This window comes from Malaclemys terrapin, chromosome 19 (assembly GCF_027887155.1).
Source record: "Malaclemys terrapin pileata isolate rMalTer1 chromosome 19, rMalTer1.hap1, whole genome shotgun sequence".
NCBI lineage: Eukaryota > Metazoa > Chordata > Testudines > Emydidae > Malaclemys > Malaclemys terrapin.
In genome coordinates, this window is record NC_071523.1 from 21707734 (window position 1) to 21730826 (window position 23093).

At 59.1% G+C, this 23093-nt stretch overlaps 1 protein-coding gene across 5 annotated transcripts in view; it reads right to left on the reverse strand.

The window, feature by feature from the left end:
* PLEKHG5 (pleckstrin homology and RhoGEF domain containing G5) overlaps positions 1–23093 on the reverse strand; it is a 113732-nt gene that overhangs the window by 19161 nt on the left and 71478 nt on the right. For 4 of the 5 annotated variants that reach the window (XM_054009492.1, XM_054009490.1, XM_054009494.1 and 1 more), the window contains 6 exons: positions 9197–9326; positions 8600–8702; positions 7493–7553; positions 6816–6907; positions 5807–5943; positions 4749–4912 (listed from right to left, as the gene is read on the reverse strand). In XM_054009492.1, the coding sequence (XP_053865467.1) occupies positions 4749–4912; positions 5807–5943; positions 6816–6907; positions 7493–7553; positions 8600–8702; positions 9197–9326 (687 nt within the window). Of the gene's footprint in view, positions 1–4748; positions 4913–5806; positions 5944–6815; positions 6908–7492; positions 7554–8599; positions 8703–9196; positions 9327–17178; positions 17756–23093 lie in introns of those variants that run through there. The other variant, XM_054009493.1, reaches the window with a different exon arrangement.

The window sequence follows — 23093 nt, forward strand, 5'->3', positions numbered from 1 at the left end:
CTAATCACATCAGCCATACCATCAGGGGCTCATTCACCTGCACATCTACCAATGTGATCTATGCCATCATGTGCCAGCAATGCCCCTCTGCCATGTACATTGGCCAAACCGGACAGTCTCTACGCAAAAGAATTAATGGACACAAATCTGACATCAGGAATCATAACATTCAAAAACCAGTGGGAGAACATTTTAACCTGTCTGGTCACTCAATGACAGACCTGCGGGTGGCAATTTTGCAACAGAAAAGTTTCAAAAACAGACTCCAACGAGAAACTGCTAAGCTGGAATTGATATGCAAACTAGATCCAATCAACTTAGGCTTGAATAGAGACTGGGAATGGCTGAGCCATTACAAACATTGAATCTATCTCCCCATGTAAGTATTCTCATCCTCCTTATCAAACTGTCAGTACTGGGCTAGCTTGATTATCACTTCAAAAGTTTTTTTCTCTTACTTAATTGGCCTCTCAGAATTGGTAAGACAACTCCCACCTTTTCATGCTCTCTGTATGTGTATATATATCTCCTCAATATATGTTCCATTCTTTACATCCGAAGAAGTGGAGTTTAGCCCATGAAAGCTTATGCTCAAATAAATGTGTTAGTCTCTAAGGTGCCACAAGTACTCCTGTTCTTTTTACGGATACAGACTAACACGGATGCTACTCTGAAACCTTAGAATCAGACAATCAGAGAATCTCAGGAGGTATCTAGTGCAACCCCCTGCTCAAAGCAGGACCAACCCCAACTTCCGCTACATTCCCCTGGAGGGGGCCCGGCCCTGCCACGGGGAGAGGTTTGGTAATAACTGGGCCTATCAATTTAACCTCATTGCAGCTCAGCTGTAGAAAGGGAGTGAAAGTTCCCAAGAGGTCACAATAATCTGTAACACATGTTGATGGGAAAAGGGAGACAAGGGCTGAATTAGTCGGCTGGTGGAACTCCAGGGCTGTGTTCCAATCATGCCTGGTGGTGTGCTGGGAAGGAGACTGAGCTGGTGACCACCATAGTGAGGGGACGGGCTAGTCCGCCCAGCTCTCCCTTCTGGAGCTCTTCAAAGAAAAGGAAGACTTGGGGGGGGGATTAGCCCAAGGAGTTGTCTGCCGACACCCACTGCAGTGAGCTAACGCTGCCGCCGCCTCCTGGGACCACGAGCTCTCCCATAACACCCTCGTCTGTGTCATCCTAATCCTGAGAAATGACTTGGCCAGGCCAGACCAGAGAGGGACCCAGATGTCATCACCACCTCCACTGGCTCCCACACAATCCCAAATACCTGCTGGGATTTGAGACGGTCGTTCCCACCCCCCACCCTTGTGTGTTCTGTTCCTTCCCACCTTACTTTGGTTCTTTCTGTCCCTCTTCTTTTTCCTTCTGTGTAATAAGAGTCTGGCTTAGTCAGCCAAGACGACGTGTGGCAGCCCCGCAGTAAACCTGGGACCAGAGAAGCAAGTAAGAGCAATGCCCTGAACAGCCTGAGCCTGGTACAAGTTTGCCTGGGCTTGGAGTGGGAGATGAGGCCGTGGGCTGGACCTGTGGTTTTCCAGCAGCCAGGCTGTGAGTGCGAATCAGCACCAGAGCCAGAAACCGCGTTTTGTCTCTTCGCTGGGCTTTTCTCTCCCCGTTCGCAGCTTTGTCTTTTAGGAAATGGGATCAGACTTTAACAGCAGTGACGGCTCCAGCCCATCTCAACTAAAGGTCATCCCCTCTGTACTGCCATTGGAGAGACTGCCAGATGGGGCTTCCTTTAAAAGCTCGCCAGCTAGCGGACAGGGAGCAAGGGGTGTCTTCACAATGACAGTTTTATTTAACATGTAGCATGTCGAATGCTTTACCTCTTTTCCCTTCTGTATCTTTAACAAGGGCTAAAGGCTGTTCACCGGGGTGTTTGCCAGTGGAGCAAGCCGCTGAGCTCTCCGGATACCAAACGGCGACCTTGTTTAACACTGTTTCATGTTGGACAGTGACTGGGTTATGTTACCTCCTTTGACTATCTGGGCCCATTTACTCCATCGTATGTTCTCTCATTCCTCTACACGCAGCCCTGGGAGCTCACTGCCCAATTTCTCCATGGAGCCTGCTGACCAGGGGCCCTGCCAGAGCGCGGTTGGGGCTGCACACAGAGCCAAGACCACCTCTCGTGGCAGGCTGAAGGCAGCCCCTTCCCGTCACTCCGTGCTGGCCTGGGCTGCACTGGAAGGGGCAGGCTGGGCTGCCATGCCCCACTCCCAGCCCCTCCGGGACACCCTGCCCAGAGGTCCCTCCCTTCACTTAGTACAGGCCCCTCTCCCTGCTCCATGTGACTCGTGTCAATAACACCCCAGAGGGGCACGTGCCTGGCCTGCTACCTGCCGGTATTAGCTGCTTGTGAACTGACAAACCCGCTTCTCCATAGCCCCTTCAGCCTGCATCCCATTCCTGTCACTCATGGCTCCTCCCCCACTCCCCAGCCAGCATGCACCTATCGCTGCTCCCAGGTGCATGCTGGCTGGGGAGTGGGGGGAGGAGCTTCCCAGAGGAGGTGGCACTAGCCAGGGGGGTTTGCTTTGGGCAGAGACTGGGAGAGCCAGCGTGGGGGCTGCCCCAGAGGCCTGAACCCCCATGCCCCAGGGGACACCAGGCACACAGCCGGCTGGGCTGGCACACAGAGTCCAGGCAGACATGTCCCTGTCACCGAGTCACACTCACACCTGGCAGAAATCACACACACAGGTCTCAGTGTGGCCAGGAAGAATGGCTGGGACTGGGTCCCCACCCCCATCTCATCCGACTCTCCCCTGAGCCCTCCCAGGCACTTCCCACATGGAGGCTGTGCTGGGAAGACCCACTGACTAATGGGGCGCTGGCCTGGACTGTCGTGTGCCACAGCACCACCACCACACGGTGCTGCACGGGCCCCTTTCCGACACGCATGGGCCCCAGGCGAGCCAGCAGGCAGAGCCCAGCCCAGCTGCAGCATCTTGGGGGATGTGGCCGCAGACATACGCTTCCTCCTCGGTTGGCAAACGCCAGCAGGCTGAGGGGGAAACCCCAGGCCTGGGTTAATGCCACGGCTGAGCTGGGCTGGCTCCTCGCTGCCCAGTGCCCCAGCTCTTGCTGTTCCACCCGCCCCACTCCTAGGCCTGCCCTCACCCTCGGGACTTGGGAACCCCCGCTGGCACTCCCACTGGCCCCCCCTCAGCCGCTCCCCAGCAGCGCCCCAGACACCGCAGGGGGAACAGGTGCAGGCGCTTGCCCCAGGCCCCACAGCTCCTCTCAGCAGACCCTCCGCTCAGCAGCCTGGTTCCTCCTGAGACTGTAACTCTGGCAGTAGCTTGGGCACTTGCCTCTCGGGGCTGCAGGGAGAGGAAGCTGTTCCAGCCCAGCTCTACCCCATATTCCTAGCAGAAGTCCCAAGCACCTCACACAAACCCTAACCCAAACCCTAACCCTAACCCATGGCTGGAGAAATTATCCTGCCCCAGCAGGAATCTCTTGCATAGTGTTACTGCTGTATCCCAGCCCAGAGGCAGCCGCATTTCAGGGCTCAGTAGGCACAGATGCAGTAGGAGTCTGTTAATGGCTGGAAAACAAGCCAATATTATGGAGGTGTCTGCACCCTGGAAACCATGCGCTGATCCACGGGAACATCAGCCAGCCTGAGCAGACATGGCAGATCCACCTGAGCAGGTGTGAGCCCAGGTAAGTGGTCCCTGAGCAGCACACACCTAGAATTACAGCTGGGCGGGAGTTTTTCAACAAGTTTTTCACCAGAAAAAGCTGATTTTCCTGGATAGGGCTGGGTTTGATGCGTTGACAATGTTTTGAAATTGCTGAAACATCCCGTTCCTATGTTTTCAAAATGAAAAGTTCTGGTTTTCGGTTCAAACTGACGTCCCGTTTCGAAATGCAAGTTCATTCAGTATTTTTAAAGTGTTCAAAAAAATGAAAAAGGTCAAACCCCTAGTAAACTATTTCCACTGACAGAAGCCACAGCCACGTTCGGCTCCCCGCCATTCTCACGTTCCATCCCGATTCGCAATGGGAACCTTTTCTGAAATCTCAAATTCTTCCGGGAGGGGAGAACCATTTCCTGCCCAGCTCCACCTGGAACCCTGGGCCTTTCCCTGTGCCGGGCAGGGGCAGCTCTCCCCAGTCCACATGCAGCCCCGGGGGCCAGGCAGGCGGGGACAAATGCTGCTGATTGCTGGATGGGGTACTGTTTGTTGACTGAGATTCCCCTTATCAGGCAGAGGGCTTTGGATAAGCTGAAACCTTTGCTTGCCAAACAAACAATTGCCCATCAACAGCTCCATTTATTGGCTCTATCTTGATCTTATCGGTTTGCTCCCTGATAGGGAGAGAGAGATCCCTGAGACCCAGCTACAGTGCTCAAGGTTCGACAGAGAGGAGACAGCACCCCGGGCCCCAGGGGGGAATGGGGACACAGAGGGTCCACCACGATGACCTGCCGAGCACCCGCCTCTCCGAGCTGCGGGCTGGGCCACTCCGGTGTTTCACAGCAAGAACCAAACTGCTCTACAGAGAAGCCACATTGTCCACAGAGAGGTGAGCACTGCCTGCAGCGTCAGCTCCTAGAATTCAGCTGCCCGCTGCTCACTACATCGGACGGATTTGTCTCAGCAAAATGCTTGGTATGGGGCCACCATAGTCACCTCCCCATCGTCCCCAGGTCCCAACAGCTCTGCTGAGCCCCCAGCCCCGCCGCCGCCCGGGTGCCACGCTGGCATTCCCTCCCAACTCACCAGGATGTCCATGCTCTCCCGGCGGAAGGGCGGCTGGTCCGGTCTCTCCCCGGTGGGAGTGAAGAGGAAGGTGGAGGCAGAGCCTGAGGACCGCATGATGGGCAGACTCAGCGATTTGAAGTCTTTCACGGCCTGCTCCACCTTGAGCTCATCGCCGGGTTTGGCTGTGAGGGAGCACAGGGCAGGGGGTCAGCCGACGGGCACTAGCCTCAGCACCCAAGCGATTGCTATGGGTAGCGGCGCGAGCCCCGTGGCTCCTGGCCCAAGGGCAGCATGACTCACCCAGCGTCCGTGGGACGGGCCAGACGCGCACACCCTGGGCACACAGCTCTGCAGACTGCAATGGCTGCCCAGTCCCAGCGGATCTCCAGCATGGCTGGGTGTGGCAGACACTCCTACCTCCCCAGGGCTGGAGGAAGCCCAGGTCTGTCCCAGGTCCGCTAGCCTGAAGCCAACATGCCCAGCCCCGACCCAACTGCCCACACCGCCGACAGGAGCCCGCCAGGCACAGCTCAGCCTCGCCCTCGCTGCCACACATGTGCACCCGAGGGGGGCTTCATCCTCTCCAGGTGCGGACGCTGCTGCACTGCTCAGATGGTGACCCCTGCTAGACACTGCAGGAATAACATGGGGCCCTGCCTTCCTCCCCCGGCTCCCCCCAGGGGATATGGAATGGGACGTGCAGCTGGGAGCCACTTTGAGCGAGGCCTGGCCCCCTCCCCCAGGCACAAACTCAGCCACCCCCACCCTGCAGGCTGGAAAGGCTGCCCGTGCTGGCCCAAGAGAGATCAGCACACTGAGTCCTTCTCTCGCTCCCTGGGCAGAAGCTGGATTTGAACCATGCCAACCCCGACCTGGGCTGAATGGGCACGTGCGTCCCGAGAGGGGAAGGTCCCATACCCCATTCCCTATGCAGCCCAGGACACTACGGACCTAGAGCCTAGAGGGCAGCAGCTGAACATCCCCCCAGAGCCACTTCCTGCAGCACGTGGGCTCTGCACTGGGGGCATCCCCGCTCCCGCCGAGCCATGGGACACGTGGGGCCGGACGGGACGCACCTTTCACCCTCAGGTAGTGTCCCCCAAAGCGGTACGCTTCGAAGCTGAGTGACAGAGGCGTGTTGGACTGATCCAGATAAATATCCACCTTCGCCAGCTCGATGCCTTTCCTCTCGAACACCGGCAGCAGCACCTCCCTGGGGAGCGGAGAAAGAGACGTCGGCACAAGTTCCTCCCTGCCAGGGGCTGGGCTCAGGGAAGAGGGTCCCGCGCCCATTCAGAACAGGAACGCTGGCCGGGCACACTGTGCTGGGCAGGAGCTTGGCGGGCAGCGCTGGGGACACGTACAGGGCTCCTGCTGCTGCCGCCACTTGCCACCCTGCTGGCTTGGGAGCTCTGCGACGCTCTCCCCAAAGCAACCTGCCCGCGAGCAGGCCTGGGCCAAACACGCTTAGCTGGTGGCTGGGGCGGGCACCGCTCCCGGCTCTGGCCAGCAGCTACTCGGCCTCGGCAGCTGGCGAGAGCCACGGACACATGGGAGGAGAAGCTGGCAGGGTAACCCATCACTGCTCCCGGGAGAGGGGCTGTGGAGATGGCTCTGAGAGGTGACGCCCGTGGGGAACAGAAGGGGGCATGGAGCAGGTTTCTCCACGAGTGCGAGGCAGAGTCAAACTCACCAGCCTCCTGGGCACCCCAGACAAGCACAGTGGGTGACAAGTCCCTGATGCAGCTCCAGGACACCCCCCAGCAAAGCACCACGATGGGCAGTGCCGGTCCTGGGGCCCCTCCAGTGCTTCAGTGCAGGGTGAGCCAGCGGCCCCTGGCAGGGCACCTATGTGCTCACTAGTCAGCAGCATCCGCCTGAGCCCAGGGAAGCCAGGGCAAGGGGCCAAAGCATGCAGGGAGCTTGGGGGAGGCGAGGAGCACTGGGCAGTGCCAAGGGCACATCAGCTCCCAGATCGGGGTTAGAGTTCACAGCTGACCATGCCGGGACCCCGGGTCTCCACACGGCCCCTGGAGTCACACCCCAGAGTCCCAGCCAGTGTCTAGCTAGGCGGCCACGACTCACCCCAGGGACTTCTTCTTCATGGCCGGGACGATCTCCGTTTCTATGTCCACGTTCAAGTCGAACTTCAGGGTGAAGCACTCTTTACTGGGGTCCTGCAGGAGGGGGCAGGAGTTAGCCCAGCCATTGCCCAAGCAGCCCTACACCCTGCAGGGTCGGCGCCCCCGACTTCCACCTGCCTGACCATCAACCCCCCGAATCTGGGCAACTCCCTGGCCCCCTCCTAAGTCCCGGCCTGTCTCCTTGCACAGCCGTGCCAGAGCTGGCTGGGAACCCACCCCAGGGGGGGTCCCGCTCGCCCGCACCCTGCAGACAGCACGGTTGGCACAGGCCGAGCTACGCAGCGAGAGCCGCTCCAGCAGGAAGCTGGGGATGGATTCCTCGCTTGAATTGGGGATGGGGCCTGTCACTGGTGGGGTCACCCACACTCTGGCCTCTGTGAGGAGCTGGGACAGACAGACTGAGCACTGCAGCGGGCAGGCTAGGCTCCTCTGCTACCCTTCAAACCAGAGCTGCTGAGCGCCGGACCTCACGGCATCCCAAACGGCACTGGGCAGCAGCCAAGCGAGGCCCCCCAGTCCCAGCACAAGACACTTGCTCCAAGGCTCTGGTTCCATGCCCAGAGCCAGCTACCAGGGCCCCGTGAGGCACAAGGCAAGAGACGATGCTGGGCTCCTTACATCCGTGTGTCTGCGCCGGGCTTTCTTCTTGGGGAGCTTCAGCGCCGAGCTCTTCTTGTCCCTGCATGGCACAAACACACGGTTACAGGGATCGCCTGGCACACAGAGCCTGGGCCTGGCAAGAGCGATGGCGGTCAGAGAGCCCTATCTCCCACCAAACGCCGGGACCCGGGTGCTGAGCGACCCCCTGCACAGAGCAAGCCAGCGCTCTACAGTGGTTCGTTCAGTCTTTCAGACAAGCCCCCGGCCCTGGAGTGGCATCGGTGCACCCAGAACATACTCTGCAGCCTTAGACCGTGTGTCTTGATTGTTAAGTGCAGCTGTCCCCTGGACCCCAGCGTCCCGCTGCCCTAGGAACCCGCTGCCCCGGCGTCCCGCTGCCCCCTGGCGTCCCGCTGCCCTAGGAACCCGCTGCCCCCTGGACCCCAGCGTCCCGCTGCCCTAGGAACCCACTGCCCCGGTGTCCCGCTGCCCCCTGGGCCCTGGCGTCCCGCTGCCCTAGGAACCCGCTGCCCCCTGGGCCCTGGCGTCCCGCTGCCCTAGGAACATGCTGCCCCAGGAACCCACTGTCCCCTGGGCCCTGGCGTCCCGCTGCCCTAGGAACCCGCTGCCCCCTGGGCCCTGGCGTCCCGCTGCCCTAGGAACCCGCTGCCCCAGGAACCCGCTGCCCCCTGGGCCCTGGCGTCCCGCTGCCCTAGGAACCCGCTGCCCCGGCGTCCCGCTGCCCCCTGGGCCCTGGCGTCCCGCTGCCCTAGGAACCCACTGCCCCCTGGGCCCTGGCATCCCGCTGCCCTAGGAACCCGCTGCCCCGGCGTCCCGCTGCCCCCTGGGCCCTGGCGTCCCGCTGCCCTAGGAACCCGCTGCCCCAGGAACCCGCTGCCCCCTGGGCCCTGGCGTCCCGCTGCCCTAGGAACCCACTGCCCCCTGGGCCCTGGCATCCCACTGCCCTAGGAACCCGCTGCCCCAGGAACCCGCTGCCCCGGCGTCCCGCTGCCCCCTGGGCCCCGGCGTCCCGCTGCCCCCAGGCCCCGCTCCCCCGGGACCCATCTTGTCTGCTGCCAAGGAGATGGAAGCACCTCCCCTAGCTCTTCACATGAACATACTCACCCTCTCCCATCCACTAGCCCTTCGTCCTCCTCCTCCATGTCAGAGGCAGGGCTGGTGCGTGGGGGGCATGAGCGCGTGGATACGTTCCGGGCCAGAATGGAACCTGCAACCAGGAAAGACGGACGAGTCACCCAGGAGACCGAGCCCCATCAGGCCCTGGGCACAGATCAAGGCTCAGCACCTCTGCCCAGCAGCTCGAGGGCCGGGAGACTGGGGCCTTTGCAGCCACCTGGGGAAGCCTCTCCTGCAGCCTCCGGTGGCAGCAAACCCCTCTGCCAACAGGCCCATCACTGCTCCCTCCGCTGACAGGCCGCGCCATCCATGAGGATCCGTTCCCCTGCCTGCCTAGTGCTCTACTGGCGAGATGCCCTGCTAAGGGGCATCTGGCATGGGGGGGGGCTCCAGAGGGGAGGATTTGGGGAGGCTGAGCCCTTGGGAACAGGCCCCCGGGATGAGAACAGGGCAAATCCCCACAGCGGGGAGGAGAAGCCCAAGGGACGGGGCTCACTGAGGCGGGAGCACCATCGCTGGCAGTGCCCCGCATGGGAGGAGGGTCATGTTCACCAGGCCCCAGCCCCCGCTGTCCCCAGCTCTCACCTTGGGGTGGCAGGTCGAAGCGGATGTGCCCGTCGAAGTGCATGGTGCCGTGGAACTTGCGGTCACAGGCCTCACACAAGTTTAAGGGATTGCTGTGGTTCAGCTGCTGGCACTCGGCATGGTGACATACCTGCGAGAGGAGAGAGGCCATTGGGCAGAGCCCTGACCCGCTACAGAGCCAGCGGCCGGAGGTGCAGGGTGAGCCAGAGACCTGCAGTAAAGGGAGCTGCAGTGCCAGCGGATCCAGCCACCGGGATTTCCCTGGCAGGCAGAGAGCCAGCCACACACCCCCTCCAGCTTACCTCCCATGTCACCCCCTTACGGGCCCAGGCCATGACCAGAAAGCCACTGTGCTCCAGCTACTCCCCATGCCCGGGGCAGGGCCGCCAGGCACAGCCCGGAAGCGGTTCTAACCCACAGAGATGGTGCTGGGACAGGCGGCCCAGCGCCCGGGCCTGGCAATGACGTGGGGCCCAAAGGACCCTCTGACGGGCACCTACCATCACTCCAAGGGAAGGAGCATCACTTGCCTGGGGCCAGCCAGCCCTGGGTACTAGGAGCCACCCCTGGGAGAGCTCAGGTGATTTCCCTACAAAGCTCGTCAGGAAGCTGCAGTGAAGGGGGCGTGTGCAGGGAGAAAGCCAGCGCCAGCCGAGTCTCCTGGGAGGTAGGATAGACGCCAGCCAGGCAGGGCCTGGGAGTGGCCTGCCAAAGCTGGAAGGGCCCCGAGAGACACCTTGTTTGGGGTGGGCTGTTGGACGGACCTGGTTCTGGGATTTGGAGTTAGGTTTGGGGTTTATTTTATATTAATCAACCCAGCCCCCAAGGACAGGTATTTTTGACCACAAAAGCCTGGGTGAAGTCCAAGGGGGAAACTGAGGCCGGCTGCCTGTAGCATGGCCCGAGGGGACGCTCAGGAGGCCCAGTTACATCAAGCTACAGGAGCTTTCTGGGCATCCACAGTTAGTCGTCTCAGCTCTGTCTGCCCCTGCAGCCTACGCTCACACAAAGCCTCCCCCAAGGGCAGTTCAGGTCGGGCTGAGCCAGGCCAGGCCAGGCACCTGCAGCCAGCGTGGGAGATCAGGGCACAGGCCAGCAGGGGCCACAGACAAAGGGAACTTTTCTCTCCCGCACAGTCAGATCTCTCGAGCCGTTAGAAACTGCCCGGCCATACGACACCAAGCAAAGGCCCGGGATGTCCCCAGGGCTCTGAGCCTGAGACAGGGAGACAGACAGAGGAGCAGGGCATGGGCTGTCCCTCTGCAGAGGCTACTGCCTCCTGTAGCCACTGGGCTAGGAAGCGACGGTGCCTGGTTTCTGCTCTCGCTCAGCGCTGGAGCGTGAGACCAAGGAGCCATCCCCACGGCTGTGTCCCTGCTTGGAGACACTCCCCGGGGGAGGAGACATGTGATCAGAGGACGGGACTCGGGAGGCAGACGGACCCTTGCTGGGAAAAGACGTGCTGACCCACCGCACTCCTGTGCTACCCATCTCACCCCTCGGCATAGACCCCAGCCCCCCTCCCTGCCTCCTGCTCAGCACACTCCTGCTACCCGCCCCACCATACTCACGGCCAGGGCAGGAGAGCGCTCCCAGCTGCTGGGCCAGGCACCCCCCGCGCTGCCGGCCGGACCAAGCCCTAGATCGCCAGCCTAGCTTTCCTGGGCCGAAAGCTATTGTATCCCAAACGCCCGGCATGCAGAAGCAGCGGCCGGCTCGCTATGGAAGCTGCTTTGTGTTTGAAATATCGGTGTCCCCATAGCAGGACTAAGGAAACAAGTGTCTGCAGCGAAACAATGCTTGCGAGCCGATCCATTTCCTCCGATTGTGCGCTGGGCCCAAGCCTCCTTTGGGTCACTACACGTCACAGCGAGAGGGGTTATTTTTAAACACAGCTGAGGCCTGAACATGCCGCGCAGTCCGGGACCCTCGGGGCCAGCGCTCGCTTGCCTATCAGCTTCGGAGCAGAGGTTTTCCCTGAGCTCCAGGAGTCACTGCAGTCCCCCCCACACACACACGCCGCCCCACTCTGCTCCTGAGCCCAGCAGATGGCACCTAACATGCTTAACATGCACCTGGGCTCAGACCCAGAGACTCCTCTGTGCAAGGACCCTCCTGCCAGGGGCTGTCCAGCGGGCGCCCAGCCCTCCTTGGGGAAGCACCCCCTAGCCCCTAGTCAGGACTGGCCCAGCCCTACTGTCACCCCATTCAGCAGAGACAAGCCAGCCCGACATCTCTATTGCTCTCTCCCTGGCCCCGCACAGGGAGCAGAACGGCAGGAACAGGCTCTCCTCCACTGGCCACAGCCTTGACAGCCCCAGCAGCGCGCAGGCATTGCATGCCAGGGCATCCCACAATGCAGCGGGACTCAGGCCTGCGTGCTGGGCGACGGGCTCATAGTGCCGAGCTCCCTCTTCCTGCCAGCAGCTGCATTAACAGCCTCAGCGGCTGCAGCCAAGGGAGGCGATTCGCACAAAACTCACGTCTGCAGGCAAGGTCAGGCTGTCCGCGCAATCCCTGCTCAGTCCAGACAGCAGCAACAGGCGTAGGACATGGCTGGTGACCCCCCAAGCCCCTCCCGCCCCGGGCACTGCCAGAGAGCCCGGTGTAGGGAGGCAGGCAGGCTGCAAGGGGCTGTGCTCAGGGCTGGGGGACCCAGCAGCACCCTGTGCCCATGGAGTTAACCCCTGGCATGCTGGTATATCCCAGAGAGCTGCTCAGAAGAGAATCCGGTGGAGGGAGAGACTGGGCCGGGGGCCTGCGCTCCAACAGGGCCAGGGGTCACCCTCAGGGCTGGGTTCCAGGTCCGAGACATGCAGCCAGTGCTTCGTTTGCGCCAGGGCTTGGCAGGGCTAAGCCCCAGCACCTCCAGGCTTGCTGCATTCGTTATGAGCCCTGGCACCGACCGCTCGTTACAAATTAAGCACTGCCTGCGGCTACGGCCAGCGCTGTGCCTCCAGCGGAGGGACCCCTGATCTGAGCCCCTGCAGCCTGGTTACCCGCCCAGCCAGGAGGGCCCCATCACAACCAGCTTGCTCCCCTCCCCCACCCCGAGCTCCTCGGAGGAGCCCCCGAGTGCCACCAGCTTTCATTTCACCAGAATTCACAAGAGAGCTGCAGGATTTTCACCATTCTTCACTACAACATGCAGATTGGACATCTGGGGGAGAGGAGTCAGGCAGTCAGAGGTGGAGGCTGCCTAACTTCATGGCCACTCAGGATGTTTTTGGTCTCAGAGCCGCTCGTGCGGGGCTCCCGTCATGACAGCTGGAGAAGGTGTCTACCCCAGCTTGGTGATACACGGAGGGAAGCAGGCCCAGGCAGGGCCAGACAGAGGACACGTATGATCCTTGGGAACACGCAGGCTTGCAGGAATGCTCAGTCCCACCTTCCTGAGACAGGACTCCCCGGGGAGAAGCAGAGGGGGCCTCTGGGTCTATGCAGTGAGGAAGGGGAAGAGTCCACCTCACACTCCTCCAGCCCCTCCCCCACTTCCTGTCCTCCTTCCCATCCCATAGGTTCCCACCCCACCCCCCATCCTCCCACTGACATCAGGGATGAGGTGCTTTCACTGTCCCATCCCGGAGAAACGAATCCAGAGGCTGGTGCATCCTGTCCGCTCCCTTCTGTGGCACAACAGCGTGCCAGGAGCATCCCCTAGGGTGAGGCTTCCTGGACCATCTGGGCGTGTGACTCAGTGCTGGCCAGTCCAGAGAGCGCTGCCCCCTGCTCTCTGCTGGGAGCTGCCTTCCTAAGGGCCAAACTAGGCCATGCCAGGAGGCTTCCTCAGGGTTGGGCTGAGCGGGAGGCCATGCTGAGCTGGGCCAGCCGGTACCCCAGGCTGGGCACGGAGCCACATGGAGCTGGGCCAAGCCAGCAGCAGTCTTCCCCAGGTTGGGGTGAGGGTGGAGCCATATCGAGCAGCGCCAGGCCAAGAGCTGTCTCCCCCAGGCTAGGCCAGAGGGGAACGGTGCTGAGCTGGTCTGGGGTATGATTCGACTCCCTGAAGTCTCTTCCTCCAGCATTAACATCTGTTCCCGCATGTTCTCCTTTCCAGGCTCTTCCAAAGCTCAGAACCTTTCCCGGGCTCAGCCGGTGGCAGGCAGCCCTTGCTGAGTGGGGCTGGAGAACCAGCTCTCCTGGCCTGCACTCCCACGGGTGTAGCCTGAGCCTTCCCAGACGGCTCCAATCTGCTCCCCTGCTCCCCACCCCCCGTCAGCGCACCAGGGTGGCGCTCGGTTCTGGGGAGGGTTTCCCGAGCTGTGCAGTCACCGAGGAGAGAGCACTAGGCTGTCCTCGGAGGTCAGTGCAGGCAGCTCGCAGGAGCTCCCTGCAGTGCACTCAGTCCCACTGGGGTCAAACCCAGGGCCCTGCATTCACTGCACGCCAGTGACGATGGGCTCATAGCAAAGGGACACAGGGACACGCACCAATGACAGGCTCAGAGGGGTTCTGGGCACCACTCCTGGGCCTGTGACCACCCCATGATGCCACAACGCCCACCACTGCAGGGTGCAGATCCACCCCAAGAGGCGCTGCCACCTCCAGAGAGCAACAGGTCTAAGGAGGGAGGTGGGGGGGGGTGCAGAGCTCTGCCCTGCACCCACTAGCCCACCGATCCAGAGGCTGAGCCAGGGTGAGTGGTCCCGCAGCACACGGGCCTGGTTCCCGACGCCACACAGGGGCTCTGGGGTGGGGCATGTCTCCTCTCTCAGGGGCAGGCAGCGCAGCAGGATCTCTGAGCACAGCTCGTCTAGCCCCTCCCAGCCACCACCACGCAGGAGCTCACCTGACTGGTGAGAGACTACCCGAGCAGCTCTGCACATCTCCTGAGACAAGCCAGTCAGACAGTCTCTGCGGCCAAGGGCCTCCTCCCTTGCAAGCACACCTGCGCTGCCGGCTCCCATGCACAGCACCGCCTCTCCAGGATAACTCCAGCGACCACATGCGCCCTCGCTCCCAGGTGCACCCACAGCCTGAAGTCAATGGCCCCAGAGTCAGACTGCGAGTCACTCAGTCCTGGTAGTTTCAGATAAAAAAACCAAGCTACACACTGTGGGGACCAACTCTGAGCCATAGGCAGGTCTCCGATGCTAAAGCCAGAGAAAGATCACAGAACAGGGGCCTGCAACCAAATGTTCAACACAAGTACGTGTTCCAGCTGAGTCCACCCGAAAGCCACACAGCTCAATGTAAACGTGTGCATGTAGAACACCGAATGCAGGCCAGACTTCCAGGATGGGGGACTCTATCCTGGGAAGCAGCGACTCTGAAAAGATTGGGGAGGAGGGATAATCAACTGAACAAGAGCTTCCAATGTGAGGCTCTGGCCAAAAGAGCTAATGTGATCCTGGGCTGCAGAAACGGGAATCTCAAGTAGGAGGAGAGAGGTTATTTTACTCTGTACTTGGCACTGGTGCGACACTGCTGGAATAGTGAATCCAGGTCTGGGACTCACAATTCAAGAAAGATGTTGATAAATTGGAGAGGGGTCAGAGAAAAGCCACCAGACTGATTAGAGGATTACAAACCTTGTCTGGCAGTGACAGACTCAAGAAACTCCATCTATGTCGCTTAACAAAGAGAGGGTAGAGGGGTGACTTTGATCACAGTCTATACCTGTCTCCTCTGGGAAACAGACATGTGATAATGGGCTCTTCAATCTAGCAGAGAAGCTCTAACACAGCCCAGTGGCTGGAGGTTAAAACTAGACACATTCAGATTGGAAATAAGGTGCAATTTTTTTTTTACCAGTGAGAGCAATTAATCAGTGGAACACCAAGGGCCATGGTGGATTCCCCATCACCAGCCATTTTTAACTCAAGACTGGATGTTTTTCTAAATGATCTGCTCTAGGAATTGCGTTGGGGCAGGTCTCTGGCGGTGCTGGCCAGGAGGTCAGACTAGAGGGTCACAATGGTCCCTTCTGGCCTTGGAATCTAGGACATCTCAGAAGCATCGGAGCCAAGAGCCACAAGCGCAGCTCCCAGCAGGAGGTGCTGCATGCAAACACCCCTCTGGGATGGTCTGCACACGGCGCTTGCACCAGTTGGGGGAGGAAACCGTTAAGTTGAAGCAAAAGCTGTGTGTAGACCAGGACTTGGTCCCTAGGAGGCAGGCTGGAAAGGAAATAAGCTAGGCCAGTGCTAGTCAGTCAACGGCATGCAATACAGAACTTAGGTGCAAACAGAGCTCCCACTCCGGGTCCCTACATATTCAAAGCAATAAGGTTTCGGCAGCTCTTCCTTACTGAACAGTTCTGTGCTTATACTGAAACTTTGCAAAGGACTTGTCTCAGGAGCTCATCACATGCTGTCTGGTGCGGGGCTGAGTTGTGAGCACATCAGCACAATGGAAACCACAAGCACAGAGGCCCAGCTGGGCTGCTGATCCGGTGGCTGCATTTTATACTTCAGAATATAACATTTCATTAATTAAAAATGCAGACTCAAGCCCTCACGGTTGTGTAGAAAACCTTCAAAATGTGAACTGAATGCAAACTGACCCAGCCATATCTACAGAAAGCCTGCTATGAGAACTGCCTGTTTGCCTCCGTGTTCACTCTGAAGACTAATGATGGCTATTCTAATGTCAACATTGTTAACTCTTTCTCCGCTGATTGAAGCAAGAAAGGACAATCACTGTAAGATCTACACAGTGAAGATCTACATGATTTTGGCATCATGAATGGGTGGATCTTGGATAGTGGGCAGAGCCTGGGAAAGTACCACCATTTACCTTAGTCCTAATCTGATGCCAGGGTCACTGGCTTGTGAATGTGCACACCAGGGCCCCTCTGAAGTTACCTCCCCATACACACAGTGTTACACCGGGTGCTGATGCACACACCCATACACACACAGCTCACCTGGAGGTCACCTGGTGATACACACAGGGTTTTTTACACACACACAGAGGTGTGCATGCCCAGGGATCTCCTGCCCCTGTAGCCTACTCAGGGAAGCACTGGGGGTTTGCAGTAGCAAGAGGAAACCTGGACATGGAGAAAGCACAGGACTCCTGGGTGATATTCCTGTCTCTGCTACAAATATCTTGTGTGCCCCTAGGGAAGTCATTTAAACATTCTGTCAAAAGGAGACCATCCCCACAGCACCCCCTGCCCACGGCAGCTTCATTCATGAATGCTCAGAGCAGAGACTGGCAGAAGCTTCTCCTTATTTAACTCCCCTCTTCCATCCCCAGTTCAAAGCCCAGGTGCAGCCCTAGGAAGTAGGTTAGCCATTGTAGATCTGTGCCTTCCCCTCACCCCTGCCACGACTTTCCACAATCCAAAGTCCCCCAGACCCAGCCAGGCTCTCTGCCATGCAGCCATCTGGTTCTCAGAGTGGACAAAAAAAAAAATCTGTCTGCCAGATGTGAGACCTGGGCTGCGCCTGCAGCTGCTGCCAAGTTCCCAACACAACACAATCTCCATGCTCCAGGATGGCACCAAGAGCCAGGCCAGGCATCTGGCTGGGGTCATTAGAGTCAAGGGGAGTCAGCCCAGCGAGCAGCTAGGAAGCCACAGTTGACCGGCTGACAGTTTGGTGGCCAGGGAACACGCCGTATTTGCAGCATCGAACATCTCCACTGAGATGGAAAGGAGCCAGGGAGGGGGACGGCCTGCTGTAGGAAGTGAATGTGAGTCTGAGGGCAGCTCGGATGTCTGCAGGGGGCCAGACACAGAGGAGGTGATGGGCGCACACAGGTGTCACCTCCAGCCAAGAGGGTGGAGAGCACAGATCCGGCAAGTCAAAGTCCTCTGAAACACAGAGGCAAGCCCAACCCTGCCTGGCGGAAGCAGGGGGAATGAGGCAGCAGCAGCTCCAGCTCCTTGTTGAATTTTTAAAGCTCACAGCAACGAGGAAACCTAATGCCAGTGGCCCATGGCCCGAGCAGCAGAAGCGACCGAGTATCCTTTGCCCAGGCGGACTCAGGACCCATGGAAAGACAAACCACTAATCCTCCGGCTCCAGACTCACCTCTGGCCACAGCAGACAACAACAAAGGCAGCACCTTCAGCTCAGCCAGCAGCGACCACCCCACAGGGCCGCCTGTCTCTTCCCGAGCCGGAGACTTCCCCACAGTCCCCCGAGCGAGCCAGACAGCCTGTGTCCTCGGCGCAAACCCCACTGACTCATCTCTCCGGGAGGGCTGGGTGCAATCTCAGCCATGACAGAACGGTGACTAAGCAGGTGAGGCACCTCTTGGGTTTGAAATGAGTAAGATTTGCAACATGCTCTCCATCTGCTCTTCCTTGTTTGCCCGGACAGGCTTCAATTGCCAGGCCCACAGCACAGCCGAGGGACGGTACTCTCGCTGCATGTGGGGGTGTCTGTCTCTCTCCCCTACCCCCTCCGCTGCTCCAGCTCTTCCCTCCCGCTCACCCCGTCAGCCTGCACTCACAGCTGGAACTGAAGCCTCCCAGGCTCCCGCAAAGCTACACCTCCTCCGAGGAGAGCATCGGGTTTCTGACACACTCATCTGCATACTATGGATTAACCCGCAGCACATTCGCATGCACGGCAAGTGTCTGGTTCGCTCTGCAGTCTGAATGTGGCACCGGGTCCTCGACTCCACTGAGTGGGATCTGGTTACTCCTCGGTTCATGGCCTCTGTGTACATACACCTGGCGTATTCATGCCCCAGAGAACTGACAGCCTCACCAACGACCCTAAGGGGAGCAATTTCGCCGGAGGAAGTTGAGGTCGCCTCACTTCGCACTGGCCCTGACCCTGTGGGAAGCACAAAGCTGGTGATGTCCTGGGGCGCTCTACACCCTGCAGCCCTGCTCCGAACCGGCTGCAGGCGCACGGCCCGAAGGAAGCGGTTCCAGCCTGACTGAACCCTGCACACCGACTGATGCTCTCGCTCCGCCATGCAGAAGGGCTGAACAAGCGGCTGCAGGGAGCTCACTGGGCACCCCCGGGTATAGATCCCAGCACACAGCCAAGTACCTCGAACCAACCCGAGAAGGGAAAACGCCAACGGAGCCCGTCTTGTGATGCTTGTACTCACCTTTGCACAGTCCATTCGTCCAACTGACCTGGAGCCCCCAGTCATTAGTGAGGGGTTGGTTATGGGAGCAAGGACTTGCATGTCCATTGGATTCAGGCCATGGTCTCCTCACGGCTAATGCACCCCCAGCTCCTTTTAGCAACACCTTGGCAGAGGGGAGCGCAGAGTTAGACAGACACACGTGGCGACCATCAGCTCTCGTTCCTGGGCTTTCTAGGATTGAGTTAGTAAAGGACAACCAGCTGAATTTTAATATGGGGAAGATGCCAGAGAAATAAAAATCTATGGGGTAGAGGTAACGGATTTTTGACAAAACTATGTCACCTGCACCCTCTCTGCGCCTGGTAGGTGCTGGGCATTCCCCCTTCAGCCCCTCTTTGCAGTTTGATTTAGCTGCTCAACAAACGCATCACACAATGACGCTGATCACCAAAGCACTGCCACTGCTAACACTCCGCTCCCCGTGGTCGTTACACAATGGGATCTGTATGGGAAGTCCCCACAGGTGGTACTGGAGACCACATCAATACACCACAGCCAGAAGGAAGCCGCATACCAGCATACCCCTGCCCCCAGCAGCCAGACCCTCAGCCCTACCCAGCACAGGGCTCACCCAGCTCCTGGGGCCCTTGGAAAGCAAACCCTGAATTGTATAATGCAAATGTGCAAAGCCAGTGGGAGCCACCAGCACCTTCACGTGAACTCTCCCTTTCGGCTCGCAGACCTCACCCGGCAGAGTTAGGTGGAGCCCCACGCTGGAGCAGAGCTCGTCCAGCTCCTCTCCCAAGGACCCATTTCTCTCTCTGCTGTGCAGGGTCCCAGCCCCCACCCTTGCCCCCCGTTGCGGCACCCAGCTTTCCCCAGGAACCGCTCTCCCTCCAGTCAGCACACTGCCTCCGCGTGCTGGGAGTACAGTAGGGTCCATGGGATGCCAGGCTGGGGAGACATTATTCCAGCTGTGGCACCCCTGGGCACTGGGGAGTCACCCTGAACTCACTAAGCACTGACCTTTTTCTACGAGGGAAGGGAAGTCAGACGTGAAACCCACCCTGCCCTCCCTCACCTCCAGTCACTCACCCTGCTCTGCAGGACACCCCGAGCCCACGTACGGGGGCATTAACTTCCAGACGCCAGCACGGCAAGTGCAGAGAGCTGGGCCCCACCAGAGGCTCCCGCTCACCCTCCCACCCCGTTCTCTGAGCTGCACCAAGCAGAGCCCAGGACTCAACCGTTCCCGCTCCCTGAGCCAGCCTGGCTGCTGGAAGAGAGTGAACCTTTCTGAAGCACTCAAAGGTCCCGACTTACCCCTATTATTCATTGGGTGCATTCTGGCAGCAGCCAGGTCAGGGCCCCGTGCTGGGTACGGTGCATGGCGAGGAACAGTCTGGCCCCGAAGGGCTTACACTCTGAACAGAAGGGGGAGAGGAAAAGGGAAAGTGACTTGCCCAAGGCCACTGGCAGAGTTGGGAACAGACCCCAAGCCTCCTGCATCCCTAGCCAGTGCCCTCCCCCTGGGCCAGTCTGCCTCCCAGCATCTTCTCAGGAGTGCCAGTTCCCCAGTGCTCAGGGAGCCCTCCTGAAACTCTCCAGCCAGAGGTGAATACTTGGCCTGCTCTCTGGGGGCACAGCCAGCGGGGCTGGTGCATGGACGTACCTGCACCAACATACCCAGCAGAGGGATAGGAAACGTCGGCTAGCACGTCTCTCTTGCTGAGGCCTTTAACGATTCTCCTTTCTGTCCACAGAGCAGCTTGGCAGCCCTGAATGCAGCCCAGCACAATGGCCGGGAATCCTTGTGGAGCAGCTCCCCCCACAAGCGATGCCCCCGGAGGCCAGGCCCCATCGCAATGCCTAGACCGCCCCTCCAGCAACTAACCAGCCCTTGGAATTCAGCCTTTCACTCCCCAGCAGGTGCCTCACAATAGCCATTGCCATGGAGATGCTGCACAGGGTGCTAAGGGCTGGGCCAGCCCTTGTGGGACCAGCCAGATAGGGGCAGCAGGAACCGCCTCCCCCTGCAGCAAAGCCAAAGCCCAGCTGTGCCCCACAGCCAGGGCCTCAGCGCGGCCCAGTGGTTCGGAGTGGGAGCCAGGACTCCGGGGCTCTGTGTAAGCTCTGGGAGGAGTGTGCTTTGGTGGTTACAGCAGGGGGCTGGGACATGGGCACATGGGCTCAGGGCCTACACGGGGCACTCCCCTGCCTCCGCCCCCCCAGGGCTCAGCATCCCCAGCTGTAAGATGTGGGTGATTTCACGCCCCTGGGCTGGAGGCTTCACTAATTAACAGCCAGGGCGCTCACCCAGCTGCTGGAGAGTGTGGACACGTCTGCCCCTTACGCAGCAGCACCCCCTCCCCCTCACCGCTGGAGCTCTGCAGGTTCCTCTGGGACTCGAGGGTAGAAGCAGGGCCATCTGGTTTCACCCCCAGCCCAATCCCCTCGCCCCCCATCAGTGCTGCCCCCAGAGTGGCTCCCGCGGGGCTGCTGCAGGGACACAGAGAGAAAGTTCACGTGAGTCTGGGGCCTGTGCCCTGCTGAGCTCTGCAGCCCTCTGCCCTCCTGATACCTGCGTCACTGTCTCCCATGTGGCTAGACAGAGACAAGGCTACAGGCTTGGGAGCGCCTGGATTCTTGCCATGGGCAGCCTGCTCTGCTAGTACGTCACGGCCTCCTGGCGTGCCAGGGCCTATTCCCACCGCCAGTCATCCGGAGAGCAGAGGGGGTGGTGGCTGTGGCAGGGAGCAGCAGCCCCGCCCCAGCCCTCAGGGGCTGTGCTGCGGGGGGAGAAACATGCCCCCGTAAGCAAAGCCAGATTCCCAGAGGGGGCCTCTCCCCAGGGACGAGCCCCGCTGGCCGGCAGCATCAGGAGGGGAGCCTGTGCTGGGAGCTACCCTGGTTATGGAGCAGGGACGCGGCTGGCCTGCAGCTGCCTAGACGCTCGCCCCGGCCATTCCATGCCCACAGATCAGCACCCCCGTTGCTGGGCTTGCTCAGGCCTCTGTGCCTAGCCAGCCTTGGACACGGGCCTCTGAGAAGTTTCAGAGTAACAGCCGTGTTAGTCTGTATCCGCAAAAAGAAGAACAGGAGTACTTGTGGCACCTTAGAGACTAACAAATTTATTAGAGCATAAGCTTTCGTGGACTACAGCCCACTTCTTCGGATGCATATAGAATGGAACATATATTGAGGAGATATATATACACACATACAGAGAGCATAAACAGGTGGGAGTTGTCTTACTAACTCTGAGAGGCCAATTAATTAAGAGAAAAAAAAAAAAAAAAAAAAAAAAACTTTTGAAGTGATAATCAAGCTAGCCGAGTACAGACAGTGTGATAAGAAGTGTGAGAATACTTACAAGGGGAGATAGTCAACGTTTGTAATGGCTCAGCCATTCCCAGTCCTTATTCAAACCGGAGTTAATTGTGTCTAGTTTGCATATCAATTCTAGCTCTGCAGTCTCTCTTTGGAGTCTGTTTTTGAAGTTTTACCATCAGGGGCTCGTTCACCTGCACATCTACCAATGTGATCTATGCCATCATGTGCCAGCAATGCCCCTCTGCCATGTACATTGGCCAAACCGGACAGTCTCTACGCAAAAGAATTAATGGACACAAATCTGACATCAGGAATCAAAATACTCAAAAACCAGTGGGAGAACACTTTAACCTGTCTGGTCATTCAGTGACAGACCTGCGGGTGGCTATATTACAACAGAAAAACTTCAAAAACAGACTCCAAAGAGAGACTGCAGAGCTAGAATTGATATGCAAACTAGACACAATTAACTCCGGTTTGAATAAGGACTGGGAATGGCTGAGCCATTACAAACGTTGACTATCTCCCCTTGTAAGTATTCTCACACTTCTTATCACACTGTCTGTACTCGGCTAGCTTGATTATCACTTCAAAAGTTTTTTTTTTTTTTTTTTTTTTTTTTTTCTCTTAATTAATTGGCCTCTCAGAGTTAGTAAGACAACTCCCACCTGTTTATGCTCTCTGTATGTGTGTATATATATCTCCTCAATATATGTTCCATTCTATATGCATCCGAAGAAGTGGGCTGTAGTCCACGAAAGCTTATGCTCTAATAAATTTGTTAGTCTCTAAGGTGCCACAAGTACTCCTGTTCTTCTTTTTGCGGGCCTCTGAGAGAGCCCCGCAGAGCGAGGACCCCGGGCCCCAGGTGAGATCTGACACCACAGGCCCACCCCAGAGCCCCGGCAGAGCCCAGACACGCTCCTTAGTCCCTGCTCTCTGAGTCACCACTGGCGTGTTGGAACCAACACTGCAGACCAGCCGGCTCGAGCCGAATTATAAACCCCCAGCAGGAAGGCTGAGGCTGGGAAGCACCATCCCAAGAGGTGCTCAGCTCCAGCCTCAGGAGACTCCCCCTCTGCTCCGTGTGGCCCGAGCTGCTCTGGGGAGGAGCGCCACTCTCTGCTGGCATGGGGCAGCTGGCCAGGCCAGGCCAGGCGCCAGGCTGCTGAGCTGCTGGGGAAGGGCTGCTGGCCCCACCTCCGCTAGCACTTCCCCCCGTCCTGCCCTGCCGAAGGGCTCAGCCTCCCGGCGGTGCAGCAGCTGGGCAGGTGGGCACTTGTCTGGCTCTCTGCCAGAGCAGCCTCTGAGGCAGAAAGAACGAGCCCCAGATAGGTTATAACTGATCCCAGGGCTCAGCCAGGCCCCTGCTCAGGAGAGACTCAGCCCCCCTCCTCCCCGCCCCAAGGAGAGGCCAGACACAGCCTGAGGATGGCTGGCAAGGCAGCTACAGCACCCCACTGTGGCACGCCTGCCCCCAGGGCAGCCCCCTCCTCTATGGGCCAACTGGGCTTTGCACGGGCAAGGAGGATGCAAATCCTCCAACTTCTCTCCCCTCCCACTC